The sequence below is a fragment of the Pavona decussata genome, unplaced genomic scaffold (assembly GCF_977016875.1).
Source record: "Pavona decussata unplaced genomic scaffold, jaPavDecu1.1 SCAFFOLD_130, whole genome shotgun sequence".
Classification (NCBI taxonomy): domain Eukaryota; kingdom Metazoa; phylum Cnidaria; class Anthozoa; order Scleractinia; family Agariciidae; genus Pavona; species Pavona decussata.
In genome coordinates, this window is record NW_028145544.1 from 3,311,323 (window position 1) to 3,327,500 (window position 16,178).

The 16,178-nt window shown below is 39.3% G+C and overlaps 2 protein-coding genes across 5 annotated transcripts in view; one reads left to right on the forward strand and one right to left on the reverse strand.

Annotated features, from left to right (window-relative positions):
- Positions 1 to 16,178, forward strand: part of LOC146468714 (uncharacterized) — a 183,096-nt gene that overhangs the window by 73,569 nt on the left and 93,349 nt on the right. The gene's annotated exons all lie outside the window — the stretch shown is intronic.
- Positions 1 to 16,178, reverse strand: part of LOC146468715 (coiled-coil domain-containing protein 152-like) — an 87,832-nt gene that overhangs the window by 69,710 nt on the left and 1,944 nt on the right. Inside the window, exons 3-9 of one of the 3 annotated variants that reach the window (XR_014867490.1) lie at positions 15,668 to 15,736; positions 15,024 to 15,088; positions 14,121 to 14,223; positions 13,027 to 13,154; positions 12,515 to 12,607; positions 10,247 to 11,180; positions 8,920 to 9,192 (exon numbers count right to left, since the gene is read on the reverse strand). Coding sequence is in view for 2 of the 3 variants with exons in the window: in XM_085124545.1 (XP_084980671.1) it covers positions 11,058 to 11,180; positions 12,515 to 12,607; positions 13,027 to 13,154; positions 14,121 to 14,223; positions 15,024 to 15,088; positions 15,668 to 15,736 (581 nt within the window). In the remaining variant the exon portion in view is untranslated. Of the gene's footprint in view, positions 1 to 8,919; positions 9,193 to 9,457; positions 11,181 to 12,514; positions 12,608 to 13,026; positions 13,155 to 14,120; positions 14,224 to 15,023; positions 15,089 to 15,667; positions 15,737 to 16,178 lie in introns of those variants that run through there. The other 2 variants (XM_085124545.1, XM_085124546.1) reach the window with 2 other exon arrangements.

Consider the following 16,178-nt stretch of genomic DNA (forward strand, 5'->3'; position numbering starts at 1 on the left):
AATACCGATTATTTAAATCACAGGGAGTCCACAAAAGTTGTGAAAAAGAAATAAATTAATAAATTATCGACATACGTTGTTCGAAGGGTTGTTCGTTTCTTGTGGTTTTCTATAGCCCGTTCATTTGCATACAATTTACGCGACAGCACTAATGTCGTGTATTAAGTTGTGCACAAGCGGATCTGAGCTCTGCTCACCATACTTAATATACAGCTGTTTCGACAAAGGTTGTCCAAAAAGAGCGTAAAAGCGTATGCGACATTGCCGAACGGTAGTCTGGGAAATACCCAATAAATTTCAATGAAAGCTCAGAATCCATAATGCCTCGACCGTACAGCGAAGACTTGAGATGGCGGGCAATATGGATTCTGAGCTTTCATTGAAATTTATTGGGTATTTCCCAGACTACGTTTTGGTTTTGTAGCGTACGCTTTTACACTTTTTTTTGGACAGCCTTTGTCGAAACAGCTGTATATAGTCAGCAAAGCTCAGATTCGCTCGCGCACAACTCGGCCAGTACACGACATTAGTGCTGTCGCGTAAATTGTATGCTAATGAACCGGCTATAGAAAACCACAAGAAACGAACAACCCTTCGAACAATTGCAACGTAAGTCGATAATTTATTAAAGTGGAAATAATGAAGAAGCGTTCTCAAGTCGAATAACTCAGAAAAAGAATTTTCCGAGGCCCCCAAAGGGAATCCAACCCATGACCTTCCTGATACCGGTTGGACGCTCTAACCACTGAGCTATGGGAGACTCATGGTGAGCGAGGCCATATACTAGGTTCTTATGGGTGACACATGTCCTGCTATACTGCAAGGCTCAAATATGTCCAAATGATAAATGTGGTTAAATGATAAATGGAAATGGCTGGTCATGAAAAAAATCGCAAAGCAATTTTTTGGTCATGACTTTATCCAAGTCGCCATTTCATTTATCATTTAACGATAATTTATTAATTTGTTTCTTTTTCACAACTTTTGTGGACTCCCTGTGCACCGTCTAGCGGACAATAAGAACCTGCTCACGGGTAGATTAAAACGCTGTTTAACAGCAATTTCATGACCAGCCATTTTGAAATGGACGGACTACTGTGCTACAGGCAGTTGAGAGAGTACGCCAATCGACTTTATGCGACAAATTCGGCGCCTTAGGGACAGGTTTAACCCTTTAGAGGAATACGATGACGAACAGTTTCGTTTGCGTTTTCGTTTCCGAAAGGACTCGGTGGTTGACCTGGTCGAAATTTAGGATAAAGATCTTCAACATCAGTCAAGAAGAGGTGTGCCACTGACACCGCCGACAGCACGTTCTCATTGCTTTGCGATTTTTTGCGACTAGAATTTTTGAGCGGGTTAATGGCGATTTATTTGGTGTTTCTGTATTTGCTGCATGCACAGTCATTCATAAGGTTTCAAGGGCAATCGCCAAACGAAAACGACAATTCCTGTCATTCCCTGATGATTTGACTGACACCAAGAGAAAGTTCTACGATGTTGCACACTTTCCAGCTGTGATCGGCACCATAGATTGTACCCACATTAGGATCATATGTCCAAACAAAGAAAATGCTATGGCATTTATTAACAGAAAGTAGTTTTATTCCATCAACGTCCAAGCAGTTTGTAATAGTGACGCCTTTGTTACTGACATTGAGGCACGTTGGCCTGGATCGACTCATGACTCACGCATTTTTGAGAACAGTATGATCGCAGACAAATTAAGGGAAGATACAATTCATGGCATTCTTGTGGATGACAGTGGATACGCTTGCAGATCATATTTAATGACACCAATCCTCAAGCCAAATAATTCAGGAGAAGTGCGCTACAATATTGCACACAGGCGTAGTAGATGTGTTATTGAAAGATGCTTTGGCTCACTTAAGCGACGATTTCCACGTCTGAACTTTGGAATGCGCACCGCCCGGAAAATACTCTCGTCATCATTGTGACCACGGCAATATTGCACAATTTCTCCCTTATGCGTCGCGAACAAGACTTCGATGAAGAAATCGAAGATAAAGGTGTTCCATTTGACATTGCTGCTGCTGCAGACGCAGGTGGAAATGCCAAACGTCAGCTAAGTATTTCAGAATACTTTGCTTAACATTATTAATCAATTATATAATTAAATTGCATTTAGGGTTTCTTATCAACAGAATAGGAAATAAACGACAACAATCACTACAATTAATCAATCTTCATGTTGTTTTGTAATTTATCAGTGTTACATAACATGACAAATAAATAAGTTCAAACCACAAGATGGTGGAAGATTTTTCTTCGTCCATGTCGTATGTATGTGACAAACCAATACCCATATTAGTGAATTGGTGCATCAGCTCCCATTCCTTAGCTTTATGACCTTCATTTTTCAGTTTGTGCTCTTTCCTCGCCATGGGCAAGAATGGGTCCTCCTCGTGAGTTTCTGATCTTTTGCGTTTGCACCTGCAAGAGTAATTTTAATTGACGATCAATAACGGTAAATAATATAATGTATTATGCAATAAACAAATCATAATTGTTCATAACTTTACTTTTGAATATCCTTCTTTTTCGGGTGACTTTAACTCCTTTTGTGTTCATGGTAATGACTTCATCAGCAAGTCCACTTGGTCCCGCTTCGCTTGTGATTGGGTCCTTCTCGTGTTCGCCTCGTCTTATATTAGGTTCCACTTCTGCGTCATCATCAAACTCCTGATCTAGCGGATTAACTGAAGATGGTATGACGTCAGCAACTATTTTACACAATTGACTTGGGGATCCAAGAGTTTTTCCTCCACCAGTTTTTCTTGATTCACGACGTTGCAAATTGTGTTCTTTCTTGTTCTGTAGTTTCAGCCGCCTCCAGCATCCTTGGACCTGATTCAGGTACCTCTTGATACCGTTTCGGATTTTGGGAGTTGAATTTCTCAAGAATTTCTTCCCAGACCTTTGCCTTCTTCGTCAAAGTTTTGCTGTGGTATCCTTTATTTCCACATCTGAAAAATCTCTTCTCAATTCCGCCAACAAAAGCTTTTCTTCTTCGCTAAAATTCACCACGTTGAGTCAAAACCTCTAGTATCAAAATGTGCATACAAATTAACAACAAGCAGACGATGCATTCTATCGTGAGGCATTGTTTAGCCATTGACTGGAAAAATCACGGTTTAGTCGCGTTTCAACAATGTATTTTGAACATGGGTTAACCGTTGTCTAGCAAGACAACGTCTAAACCGCGAATTAGACTTAAACAAGGGCTAACTTAGACGCCGTTTAAATAGCCGGCCCATAGTCTCGAACACTCAACAACATTATTGTTAATCAACGTCTAGCTTGGAAAAAACGAAATTAACTTGATACTGACAAAGAAACGACTCGCGTGCGCATACAAAAATTTAAAACTCACACTCTAACGCATTACAAGGATAGCGATTAGCGAGTTAATTAACTTGTTAGCGAACGAAAATGCTACTACATGCGTTCAACTCATGAATGTAATTACTAAGAGGAAGCCTACTTGCTATTATCGGCTGTCTGCTTACAACAGTCATAAATTGTCTCTAGTGCAGAGTGCATTGTGGGACAGGTTTCTACACGTGATGACGTACGTTACACGGTTTGCGCGCCTTACACGTGCACAAAATCAGATTGCTATGAATTCTATGTCTTCTAAGTACTTCCGGTAAAATCTTCCCTCCTCTTCCCGTTATACGGGTGTCTACTTTTATCCTAAAACGTCACTTTTTATAACAGAAAATAAATAACACGTTTTCTTTAAATTGCAAATAAATAAAAATTGTTACAGTTCGAATCGTTTTTTTCTACTAATAGTGCGCGCAGTGCAAATTGAATAATTACGTTTGTCTATTATGACGTAAGAAATCATCACTATAACAACTGAAACTTTTCTCGTTTCGCGGGAAGTTTGATTACGCCGTGAAGCCTGAAGAATTCTGTTAAACAAGTGAAGATTTGACATTTTCGTTAAGAAAAGCTAGCAGCCAATACAAGGTAAGTTACGTATTGATTTTTTTTCTAAAACTAAAAGTAGCTTTCGAGGAATTGCAAACTTTTTCTCACCCTCCGTAAAGGCCCCGTCACAAAAATTATAAGTTAGTCCTAGGGATCAAGCGGTTCATTTCGGAGAATATATATTTTCGGTCTATTTAGGAGGACTAAATCACCTCAGAAACTGATTTGCACTCAAGGGATAAAGATGGCGTTTGCTTTGATACTTTACCACTTAATATCGTGGGTGACAAAAACATTTGGCGCAAAATTTCAGCGTTAGTTTATAATTTCGCATGTGAAATTACACAGTTGCTATGTAAACGTTTCAAAAACTCACGATTGTAAAAATAATTTGTTTGCCATGATATTTAACGTTCACCATATAGTATACTCGTGAAATAAGGATACAATTTCATTTGCGTTTGGTTAAAAGTATGCTCGGGAAATTATTAGATTACTTCACAAAGCGCGCGTGAAAATGATTACCCCACAGTAACACGTAAGTGACATAGGAAATTTAATTCCTTTTGTTATAATTCACGAAAAGACGAAAAATTTTATCAAGAGAGGAAAGGAAAAAACTGCGATACCGTCCAGATATCTCTCTTTTAAAAACGATCCTGAAGAAAATATATGCCTCCGATAAAATCTCTGCAAGTTGCTCGGATTCATGACACACATTACAAGGCCATTCAATTTGTCTAACGAAGACATGGCTGAAGTTGCGACACGACGCGTAATAACGACTCTGTCCTTTAAACGTATTGTCAAACGTTTAATTAACAGATTAGAAAGGAAAATAGTTTTCTCGTGAACTTGAAAAATGTCGCAGAAAGGCAAAAATGATTCAAATAAGAATTTATTCGCGGTGAATGGTAGCTAATGGTACACGTTATTTAACCGTCCGTGCAACTTGAAATGTCAACAAGTATCGACGTCGTACTATTTTAAGTTTTAGTTTCTTATGCCACAAGGGTGCAGTAGAGAAATGATTTTGTAAGTAATTATCCTTAATTTTTTACAAGAGAGACATTACAAACCTGGATTTTCTCCTAGGATCATGGCTTCTAGTGAATTATTTTCATATACCCAAGAAGAGCTCATTAGAGTAATAGAGCATCAACATGGCGAAATTCAAAGTCTACTTAATGAAAGACGTTGGCTGCATGAAGACAGCAACATGAGGAGGAGCCAAGCACAAGAATGTTATGACAAACTTCTGGAGTGGCAGGCGTATGGAAACGGCCTTAAAAAGGATCTTGAAAATTTGAAAAAACGAGACGAACAATGGAAGGAGGCAGTGACAAAAGCCGTGGACAAACTAAATACGGAAAGAGAAAACTTCACCAATCTTCAAAACCTATATTCTTCTTTAAAAGAGAAAAACAAAGAGTTAAAACAAACTCTCGAGTCGGCATTCATCCTCGGGAGAGGCATGTATGAAGAATATTGTGCTTTGTACAATAACTACACGTTTCTTCTCAATTATGCGTACTGGATTCAGGGCGGTTGGAGTGAGCCACTCGCAATTTGTCAAGAGGAAGGAAACCCTACGCCAGCCACCCCTGTAGAAGAATCTTTTCCCGCCACCGCGACCCTTCCTTCCGAAGGCTGGTCAGCCATCTCCCCCAACATGCCAACCACCCAATCCCGTCAGAGCCCGCTTTCCATCCGGATCAATTGCCCTTGGAATCTTGGAGCTAACGCCAATGACAAGGTTCCATACATGTCAGCAATTCAAGTTCCACGTGTGCTAGCTATTGAAGCTCCATGCTCATCGGCGAATAACACTCCATGCGTGGCTGATACTCAGATCCCATGCTTGACAGAAATTAAAGCACTATGCCTGCCAGAGATTGAAGCTACATGCCTTTCAAAGGATAAAAGTCTATGCGTTTCCAAGGTGAAAGCTCCTTGTGAATCAGGGAACCAAGCTTTACTCGTGCAAGATAATGAAGCTCTATGCGTGATTGAAAACATTGATACTGAGTCTGCAGGAAGTGCCCATCTGCCCATTAATGAATCGCTGACCGGAAAATCAACAAGCAAGGTATGATACGAGTATAATAATATTTCGTTTCGACCATCGCCGTGTTTTTTTATGTGTTAACATGTATAGTTGTCAAGTGGCACATATGGGGGACCCCGGTTCCCATCTTAAAATCACTCACAGATGGCTCGGATCTCTTTTGGATCTCGTTAAAAATTTTTCCCTCCGTTCCTGAGGCCTCCACTTCACAAAAACCTTGGGTAACACTACTCATCACATTTATGGCCATCGATTTAAATGTTAATTTTTTTCCCAAAATAGTCTTAAGTAGCAATGGTACAATGTTTAGAAGATGAGCGACCTATTAACGACACAACTTCGACTTAAATATTAATAATTTTGAGTAAAAAGTCGCTGGTGGCGTGAATTCCAGTTAAAAAAAAATCTACATGGATTTGACGACAAACCAAACCTTCGTCGAAATTGTGGTCAAAGGCTCCTATCTGTTTCTCCCACGAGGATGGATTCGATTCAATTTTCTGCTTCTCTAATATTATGATGTTCTCTCTGTTATTGTTGTATATTGTTAGGATCCTATGTCAGTTAGCTTTTTCATTTTTTTTTTCAGCCAAGAAGTCGTTTCCAAAGATTGAAAAGATGGATGAAGAAACATTTCTTGTGTTGCTGCAGCAGCGCGGATAAAGACAACAGATCCGCTGCTGTTCCCGCCTCCCCCCAACACTAAAAAAAAAAAAAATTAAAAAAAAAAAAACATAAAAAGACAAAAATATAAAAAAAAAAGGAAAAGAAAAACAGAATTCTTATCGCGGGTCTGACGATGAACCGAAACAAGCCAATTTCAGAATGGTGCGCCGATTGCTGCCGTATAAAAAGGTAAAGTACTATTCTTTTCTTTTCAGTTTCAACGCCTGTCTTAGCAGGTCTTTCGGACAATTTTGGGAGATTCAACGATCTCAAAATTATTATTCCAAACGTGTTTAGTTGGCTACGGTCATCCTGTATCCAATAAGCGCAATTGTAATAATTGCTTTACTTAGTTTTGTTTCGTTAAGCATTTTTATCTATTATTATTATTATTATTATTATTATTATTATTATTATTATTATTATTATTATTATTATTATGCGTGTTTCAACACTTTCATGAGATTTGCGCAATGCAAATGGCTTTATTATTATTTGTTATTATTGATATATCTTTTAAGATAATAAGTTACTTATGCTTGGAGGAGGGGGGAAGGGGGGGGGGGGGGGGAGGTTTGTCTTAATTCTTTAATTGTCCTGAATACATGCTCCAGAACTGACGTAGTCTCATTCCAACGCAACGATTTTATTATGAACAGTGCTCTACTGCTTGGGGTTCAAAACACAAGTAAAGATGGAGACTGAGGGAGCAGGTGCTGTCTGGCTTGGGTGAGAGCTGGGAGAGCTATAACCCACAAGTATCCTGAAAGGAGACTATGATATGAAGATAACAGGACAGGATTACTGCACATCCAAAGAGAATCAGGTTAGTTTAACACACAATTTTAGAAGACTGTAGGTCATAAAGTGCCTGAGGATTTGAAACAAGGGACTACCATGAAACAAATCGAATTCATAGTCAGAGAGCCAGAGAGGACTTAAACTCGGGACGTCCTGGCTACAAGTCCCCCACATTTTTTTTATTCTCTCTGTTGGCTACTTACTTAAAGAAAAATCATTCAGGATTTGAACTGTGCCAAAGGACAGCTAAAAGACACTACTCTTCCGTTGGTGCTATAAATGCATTGTTTTCTATAACTGAAAAATTGACTAAATTTACTTACAGTTTTCCATTCAGTCCAAATTGGATACAACTGAATAAATATTATGTACGTGCAACTGTCTTCTTTGCCAGCACCCACGCTTTTCAATATGTGAAAGAATATAAAATGTCCAGCTGTGAACACATGAACCTCTTGCTTACCTATTGTTACCCTTCGTTCTTTCGTCCCCAGGTCCTTCTCTCAGATAGCTTAAATATGATGGACAGGGAACTGTTCACGTATTCGTTCACGGCTCCTTCTCGTCTAAAGGGAGCTATCATTGAATAAATTGTCTGTGCGAGTTGACGCGCAGAATATTTCATTAATAAGAAAAGAAGAACCGACGTGCCATCTTATATACAGTGGCGACAAGTAAGCTACCGCGTACGGGGGAACCGACGTGCCATCTTATTTTCAGTGGCGACAAGGGGAACCGACGTGCCATCTTATATACAGTGGCGACAAGTAAGCTACCGCGTACGGGGGAACCGACGTGCCATCTTATATACAGTGGCGACAAGTAAGCTTCCGCGTAAGGAGGAACCGACGAAGTCTCACTTTCCACGTCAAGAAAGAATGGCGGTGAATTTAATAGAATGACTACTGTATAACAGCAACTAACTGGAATTGTCCTTCATAGCGGGATGTCCGAATCAGAGTGTGATGAACTTAAGTTTTAAAGTACGGTATTGGATGAATCAATTTTACGCGGCCGCTTCAAACGTCGACTGTCTTCGATGGATTTTTAGTAAAGGAATGAAGATTGCTCATATAGAACTATACTTTTGAACGCTTTTCAGTCCCCATTTTTAAAGGAAATAGATTCCAGTGTATTGTGTAGGGTTTATTTCTTGGGTGCAGCATTGCAAAATGAATGCAAATTGAGGCATGCGCACAAAATTTGTGCTCTTAGCGCACCAATCAGTTACCAAAGGAAGCCCATGTTCTTATTGAGTAAAGATTTTACAGTTAAATACCTTTACAAAGAAGAAGAAAGATATAAAAGTTTCGTTTCTCTAAATATCACTTTTACTCCACCAATTTATCGTTAATTCTTAATATATTCAACGAGAAGCAGAAATATCTTGGACCCTCTTTCGGACAAAGGAGGGCTTACCTTGCTGTTAGAAGCCAATCTCTAAAGCAAGCCTTGTTGCACTCAGGTTTAAAATTCATTTGCCGTCAAGTTCTGCGCCTATTTTTATAATTTACAGTAAACACTTCTTCAGGATCTTAGATTGCGGTGTCGCTTATTCTCAATCATCATATACAAAGCTGATGGAAGTTGTAGCTTTTCCATTGAACGATCCCTCTAAAGGCGTCTTAGAGTCCTCCACGACAGTTAATTGTATAACTTAATCGCTGTGGCGGCAGCGCAGATGATATCGCTGATAGCTAGAAGACACGGACGAATATTAATTAACAATCGTAGCATTTCAGCCGCGTGGAACGGTACTTCAATTCAAAGAAAACCAGGCAAAAATCAGTCCATCAACGCCATAATCAGCTCAGTTCCCAGGCGTTTCAGGCGGGGTCCTTATATTAGGCCTGGGGTCTATATTCGCGCGCTTACGTCATTAAACCCACTGTAGAGTCCACTACTTGATACGAAACTCGACTGTGAACTTCGGTTCCTCGGGTATCTCCCGTAAGGGAAAGAAATAGTGTGACTCATGTTAAACCTTTCAAAAAGCTTTAAATTTTAAGCGTTGACGTGTAGACGTGACGGACTTGAAAGCGCATTTTGTAGTCGTGTTCCTGGTGACCTGGCCTTTGAGTGAAAGCGAGGCTAGAGTTGCCTTTTTTGAGCGCGGTGTGATTGGTCAATTTTACGGGTCCAATTTCACTGTACGGCACGCTAAACTTCAACTATTTTCCTTTCGTGCGAACCCGATTAACCTCAGAGATATAAATAAAGAATAAATCTCGTAGCGCACCAATGTTACCACAAGAAGCCCATGTTCTTATTGAGAAAAGATTTCACAGTTGAACTGATACCTTTACAAAGAAGAAGCAACTTATAAAACTTTCGTATGTTTAAATTTAATATCACTTTAACTCAACTAATTTTTTCGTTAATTCTTAATATGTTCAACGAGAAGCAGAAATATCTAGGACCCTCTTTCAGACAAATGCCCGTCAAAATTTCCGAAGGAGAGCATACCTTGCTGTTAGAAGCCAATCTCTAAAGCAAGCCTTGTTGCGCTCAGGTTTAAAATTCATTTTCCGTCAAGTTCTGCCACTACTTTTATAATTTGCAATAAACAATTTTTCAGGATCTTCAATTGGGGTATCCCTTAATCTCGATCGTAGTATACAAAGCTAATGGAAGTTATAGCTCTTCCATAGAACGATCCCTCTGAAAGCGTCTTAACATCCACCACGACAATTAACTGTGTAACTTAATCGCTGTGGTGGCAATGCAGATGATGTCGCTGATAGAAGACACGGACGAATAATTAGTTAACAATCGTAGCATTTCAATCTCGGGGAATGTAATTCAATTCGCAGAAAACCGGGAAAAATCAGTCCATCGACGTTATAATCAGCTTAGTTTCCAGACGTTTCAGGCGGGGTCCTTATATTAGGCCTGGGTTCTATATTCGCGCGCTTACGTCATTAAACCCACTTTAGAGTCCACTACTTGATACGAAACTCGACTGTGAACTTCGGTTCCTCGGGTATCTCCCGTAAGGGAAAGAAATAGTGTGACTCATGTTAAACCTTTCAAAAAGCTTTAAATTTTAAGCGTTGACGTGTAGACGTGACGGACTTGAAAGCGCATTTTGTAGTCGTGTTCCTGGTGACCTGGCCTTTGAGTGAAAGCGAGGCTAGAGTTGCCTTTTTGGAGTGCGGTGTGATTGGTCAATTTTACGGGCCGAATTTCACTGTACGGCCCGCTAAACTTCAACTATTTTCCTTTCCTGCGAACCCGATTAACCTCAGATATAATAAAAATAGAGAATAAATCTCTTACTTACCTCGTTTTCTCGGTCTGTACTGTAAGTTATGAATCCTCGTTTTTTCCTTTTTTCTCTTTTTCCTCGCTTTTACGAATCCATAAATCAACGGGATAAAACTCGGTCCGTAACTTACAGTACGGACCTCCAGCTCGGTTAGTAAGAGGTATATAAAGAAGCTAAAAGAGCTGTTCTAATGCTAAACGTCCCTTTTCATAACAGAAAATGAAAATCACGCCTTCGATTCTTTCAATTGCAAATAATTATTGTTATAACACTGAGTCCCATCGCAGTAAAACGTTAAAACCTCTTTCTCTTTGCAGCCGGCATCTGTTGCGCTGAGAGCTTTCTTTCAAGTTCAGCAACCTTGCCCTTCAGTGTGGTGATTTCCTTTTGTGCCTCAGCTTTGGCAAATTGGAGCTTCTGAACATAAGACAAACCGAAAACATGTTTTAAAATATTGCTGCGGACCTTGGCTGGAAGAACAAGTTGACAATAAAGTACGATGTTTTGCAATCATGATTTAGCTCATTTTAGGAAAACCGGCCCTTTAACCTTTGTTATAGCTAAAAGCAACGTATGATAAAAGAAAGAAAGAAAGAAAGAAAGAAAGAAAGAAAGAAAGAAAGAAAGAAAGAAAGAAAGAAAGAAAGAAAGAAAGATAGAAAGAAAGAAAGAAAGAAAGAAAGAAAGAAAGAAAGAAAGAAAGAAAGAAAGAAAGAAAGAAAGAAAGAAAGAAAGAAAGCAAGCAAGCAATCAGGCAAAAGCATTAATATATATCTCCCGAATGTTCCTATGCCTGGTTTGCAAAATCGGGGGCCAATTAAACAAATCGTTTACACTTGTAACCTGACCAACAATTTGGGCCATAATGATACACGAGCATGCATCTTGGACTGAAACGTTGAAATAAGTAGGAAAATAGCATGTACAAAACAGTAACTGACTTCCTCTACTCGTTGTACTATTGCGTGTCCTAGATGCTGAGAACCGCAAATACGATAAGCGCCCTCCCTTAGAGATTCAAAAAGTAAATAAGTGCCCCGGGCGGTAAATCGAATCATTACGGTGTCGTATACGATGCAGGTCAGCTGGTGTATATGTGTCGTGCTATCACCTGTATATATAGGGGCCAGTTCAAATGGCGGTGGTCTGTTAACTTTTGTCACAAGGAAAGAAATTTTTGTAACGTCCCTTACACCAGTCAGCGATTTGTCAGCTTCTGGAGCCAACTATTTATAACCGGCGTTCATCGGCGTGTTCTTCACTACTTTCTAAACTTCAGTAATTTACTTTCTTTGCCTAAACACAAATTCTAACCAGCGTTCAAGCTAAAAAGGAAAACTAACACAGTCCTTGGAACTTAAGGAAAAAAGAAATAAGCCAACCGTTTCGGAGAACGTGTCATATGCATCGTTATATTGTAACCCAGTAAACAACAAGAGGCGGATCTGTATGTTTCATCCCAAGAACGTTTGGATCCCCGCTCCATTCCTGCGGTCAATTTAATAGAACGTTTACACTTGTAGTTTGCAAGTTGGAGCTTTGTTCTGACATGCGCACACAAAAATAAACTCAACGAAAATTGTGTAAATTTGTCAGCATTTAAGCTAGTAATTCCTCACTTGAGCTAGGGGCTAATATAGTAAGGTCAAGATGAAAGTTAAGAGCCTCATTCGTAGAATACTCTCTGGCAACACAAAATGCACAAATTATATTCTTCGGCCAAATGTTATAAATATCCTTATTTAGCTTACCTTTCTAAATATGTCGTTATTTGCATTAGATGTTTGACCGGCACACTGTGTCTTGGCGCAGTTTCTTTGAAGCTTTAGTAATTTAGCGTCGTACTGAAAATTGAACATCATAAACGAAGGAATAATAATGCCAATAAAAACATTTAGAAGACGAAAGACTGTACAAGCACCGTTTATTGATGATTTCCACAGTTACTAAAATAAGGAAACCTCGCCGCCTTTCCAGAGCAATGTGCGTTTTTTAGTTAGGGTTTGAAGAGGGTACTCATAGAGTACCTCAACTGGTAGCCACAAACCTTTGATAATTTTGTTTTTGTATTATTGTTTTTGATCTTGGCTTCTTCAGTGTTGTCGCGTGACTTGTTTGTATTTAGTCACGTGACATCAAGTATTGTGTTATTGCTCTGCTCTAAGTCTCTATTGTTATCGTTTTATTATACTCTCTGTAAGCTATCTTATGACTTGCCATTTTTCGCACCACCCGTATCATAGCATTTTGTTACCCCGCTCACCTCTAAGCGAAGCTTGACGATTTCCGTGTGGTTAGCATGACTGACATCAGCCAACTGTTTCTGAAGCTGTCGCACCTCGTCTGCTTTCTCCTCCACTGACTTTTGCAATGCTGCAGTCTCCTTCCTACCTGGAAAACAAAGGAGCTCATGGAGTCTCAGCAAGATTGGGTCAGTTCAGTTATGATCAAATTAGCAAGGGAAGGGTTACACGTCTAAACAGGGAGACTTTGGAACCTATTAAACTCATTTAACCTTGTATTTGCCTCTGAGGGGTCATAATTGCTTGAATCTGCGATACGCACCTCGTTGGCTTATAGCCGGGGACCTCAAACATATCTAAACATATTGCTTCGGTGGTGTTCCAGGCCAGAAAAATTCGTCGTATAAAATGCCCATCCTCTCGGGAGTAGTCCTCGGAACTTTTGGTGGGCTGTGGCCGAAAGAAAACGCCAAAAAAAATACAAAATCGATGCGATAAATAACGTTTCAAACGAGTTGAAAACGAGAACTGAACTCAACTGACTTAAGTTATGTAAAAACGTAGCTTAAGAAAAAAAAAGGTGACAAAGAAACCAATTACATGCTAAATAAGGCGGTAAAGCTTGAATATGTAAAAGTATACAAAAGCAAACTAAGTGTTACGAAATATAAACGGAAAAAAGCCGATAATGAGACGGAAAAGTGCGGACGCGAAGCTTAACGAAACAAAGGTTGCAAATGACTATTATTGTTCTAAAATCCAAAAGAAACATAAAAGTCTTTTGTCCAGGCTGTATCGCTCGGTTCTCCAAACTCTGGCCCTATTCTACTCGTTTTCAGATTTTTTTGCGAGAATTCAAACCCGCTTTCAGACTTTTAGACCAAACTGGTTAAAATCTACACCCTATTTCAGACCAAAACGACTCAAAAACCACAACCTTTGGTGTAACACAAACCCATTTAGCTTATATAGGGGGTATCCTCGGGGAAATGCCTCCCTCCAATTGAAATTGCCTCGCATCTCTAGCACGCACTAGTTTTAAACGCTGTGTGACAAGTTGCTGGAAACAGCGCTTGTGTAATAGGCTAAGTCTTATGTAAAGTTAAATTCCTACTTTGTTGAAGAGTTTCTTCCCTGACTTTCACGACCTCCTGTTTGTGAGCTTGATCTGCTTTCTCGAGATTCTTTAACGCCTCAGAAATTTGCTTCTTGTGTTCCTTCAAAAGAAACAAAAGAACTCTTAACACCCATTGTTGTTATGTAATTAAGAATGACTGTCTAGAACTTCTTACCTTATAGAGTAAGAGAACTGTCCCTTATCAGTTTCACAGAGCTAATAGAGCAGGGCCGGGTCAGTTCGAAAGACGATTAACGCTAATCCACGATTAAAAGTTAACCGAGGTTATTCAAGACGATTTTAAAGGCTCATTTTAAGCTAATGGTAAAGGAAAGTCCAAGACAGAACTTAGGGAAAAAAATCTTTTGAACGAATCGTTACGGATTAGTAAATATACTCGAATCAAAGTTCACGTTAACCCAGGATTAGCTTAATCGGGCCTTGAACAACTGGGGCCAGGTGAATCGAACACGCGAGGTCGCGCGTAAACTTTATGTCTCCCGATCTTCAATTCGTGGGGGATGATTTTCGCGCGCACTTGCTGTTTCGTTTATTTTACTGCTTTCTACTTAGGTTGTGTTCGATCGTCTATTATTCCGGAATCATAAGGATAAGGAGAATAGCTGTTGGATTTATTTCTATAAGTAACTTTGAGAAAAAGTTTCTGCAAACTTCCAGTTGACACAAGGGTGATCATGTACTCCAATACTTCCAAAAACCTCTTATGAGGGATTTATTGACATCATTGTATGTATTCTGTTGCCGGAATAGGGTCAATCGAACTCAACCTTAGTCGTATGCCAGATTAAGCCCTATCCTAAATAAGATACTAAACACTTGCACACTTACCATCAAGAAAATTAAGTTATATTGAGTTACACAAGAGATCACAACATTCACCTCCTCAAGACTGCTTGATTTCTCTGTCATCTTTGCGATCTGTGATTTCAGTTCCTCATTTTCGTCTGGTGGAGAAACAAAGGAAACATTAAACAATTTTTGACAAATATTATTGCCTTCTTCATTTTTCAACTAAATTCATTAATTCTGTTCAGTGTATGATGCTTTGCTTATCGGAATCACGTCGCAAACAAGCAAACAAACATGGAGAATTTCCTTGTTTTTCACATTACTTACATTGTAAGACAACCGAAGCATTACACGGCGAGAACGCGCCTGCTGCGCGCGGATTCCCTCACGGAGTTTTCCGTTTGCGCGTTCAGGTGTTTGGCCCTCGATCTCCAGAGAGAAGTGAGGGACGGTTGAATTTTTTTTATATAACATGAAAACCTTTATATAGACCTATACACTATTTGACTTTTTATCCAAGCAAGGTATTTTAAAAACTAAGATTTCTTGGACTTATTTTCAAGCTTTTATAATCATACATATGACAAATAACAAAGCTTACTATCTGAGAAGAGAAAATACTAGATATGTTTGTTTCAAACGAGTTAGAAAAAAAGAAACAAACAAAAATATCCGCGACCATCTTGATCTATCTCCCAAGTGGCTGGTTTGCTCAGTTCAATATATTTGTTTACCTTCCTGATCACAGCGTTTGGAAAGAACAGCATGAAGATTGTCTACCATTCCTTTTAACTTTTCAGCTTCTTTAAAATTAAAATCAGATAAGAAAACAGAAACAAGTTATTCTTTTAGATCACAGTTTTGCATCATGTTCTTTGAACCCACTTTAACGAAGATTAAAAAACAAGCAAGGAAATGTCAATGACGCAAAATATCCAGTACAGTTTCCCTACGTGCTACCCGAATCCCTATATCCAAAGCTTTATCGCCGATCAATTCGAACCTTCAACACCTCTTCCCCCCCTGGTGGGGGGGGGGGGGGGGGGGGCATACCCCGACCATTTGACTGCATACCGGGGAATTTGAACGGTATTTTTCTTTTGATCTAGCGGAATTCGTGCATTGGATTTTCCTGCTTTTTCAGGGGAGTTAAGGACAGGACTTCTCCTTTGTGAACGAATGGCTCACTCAAAACGCTTTGAAAATAGTTTTTGAAGGTGACATTAATATTTCACTGTTTGCAAA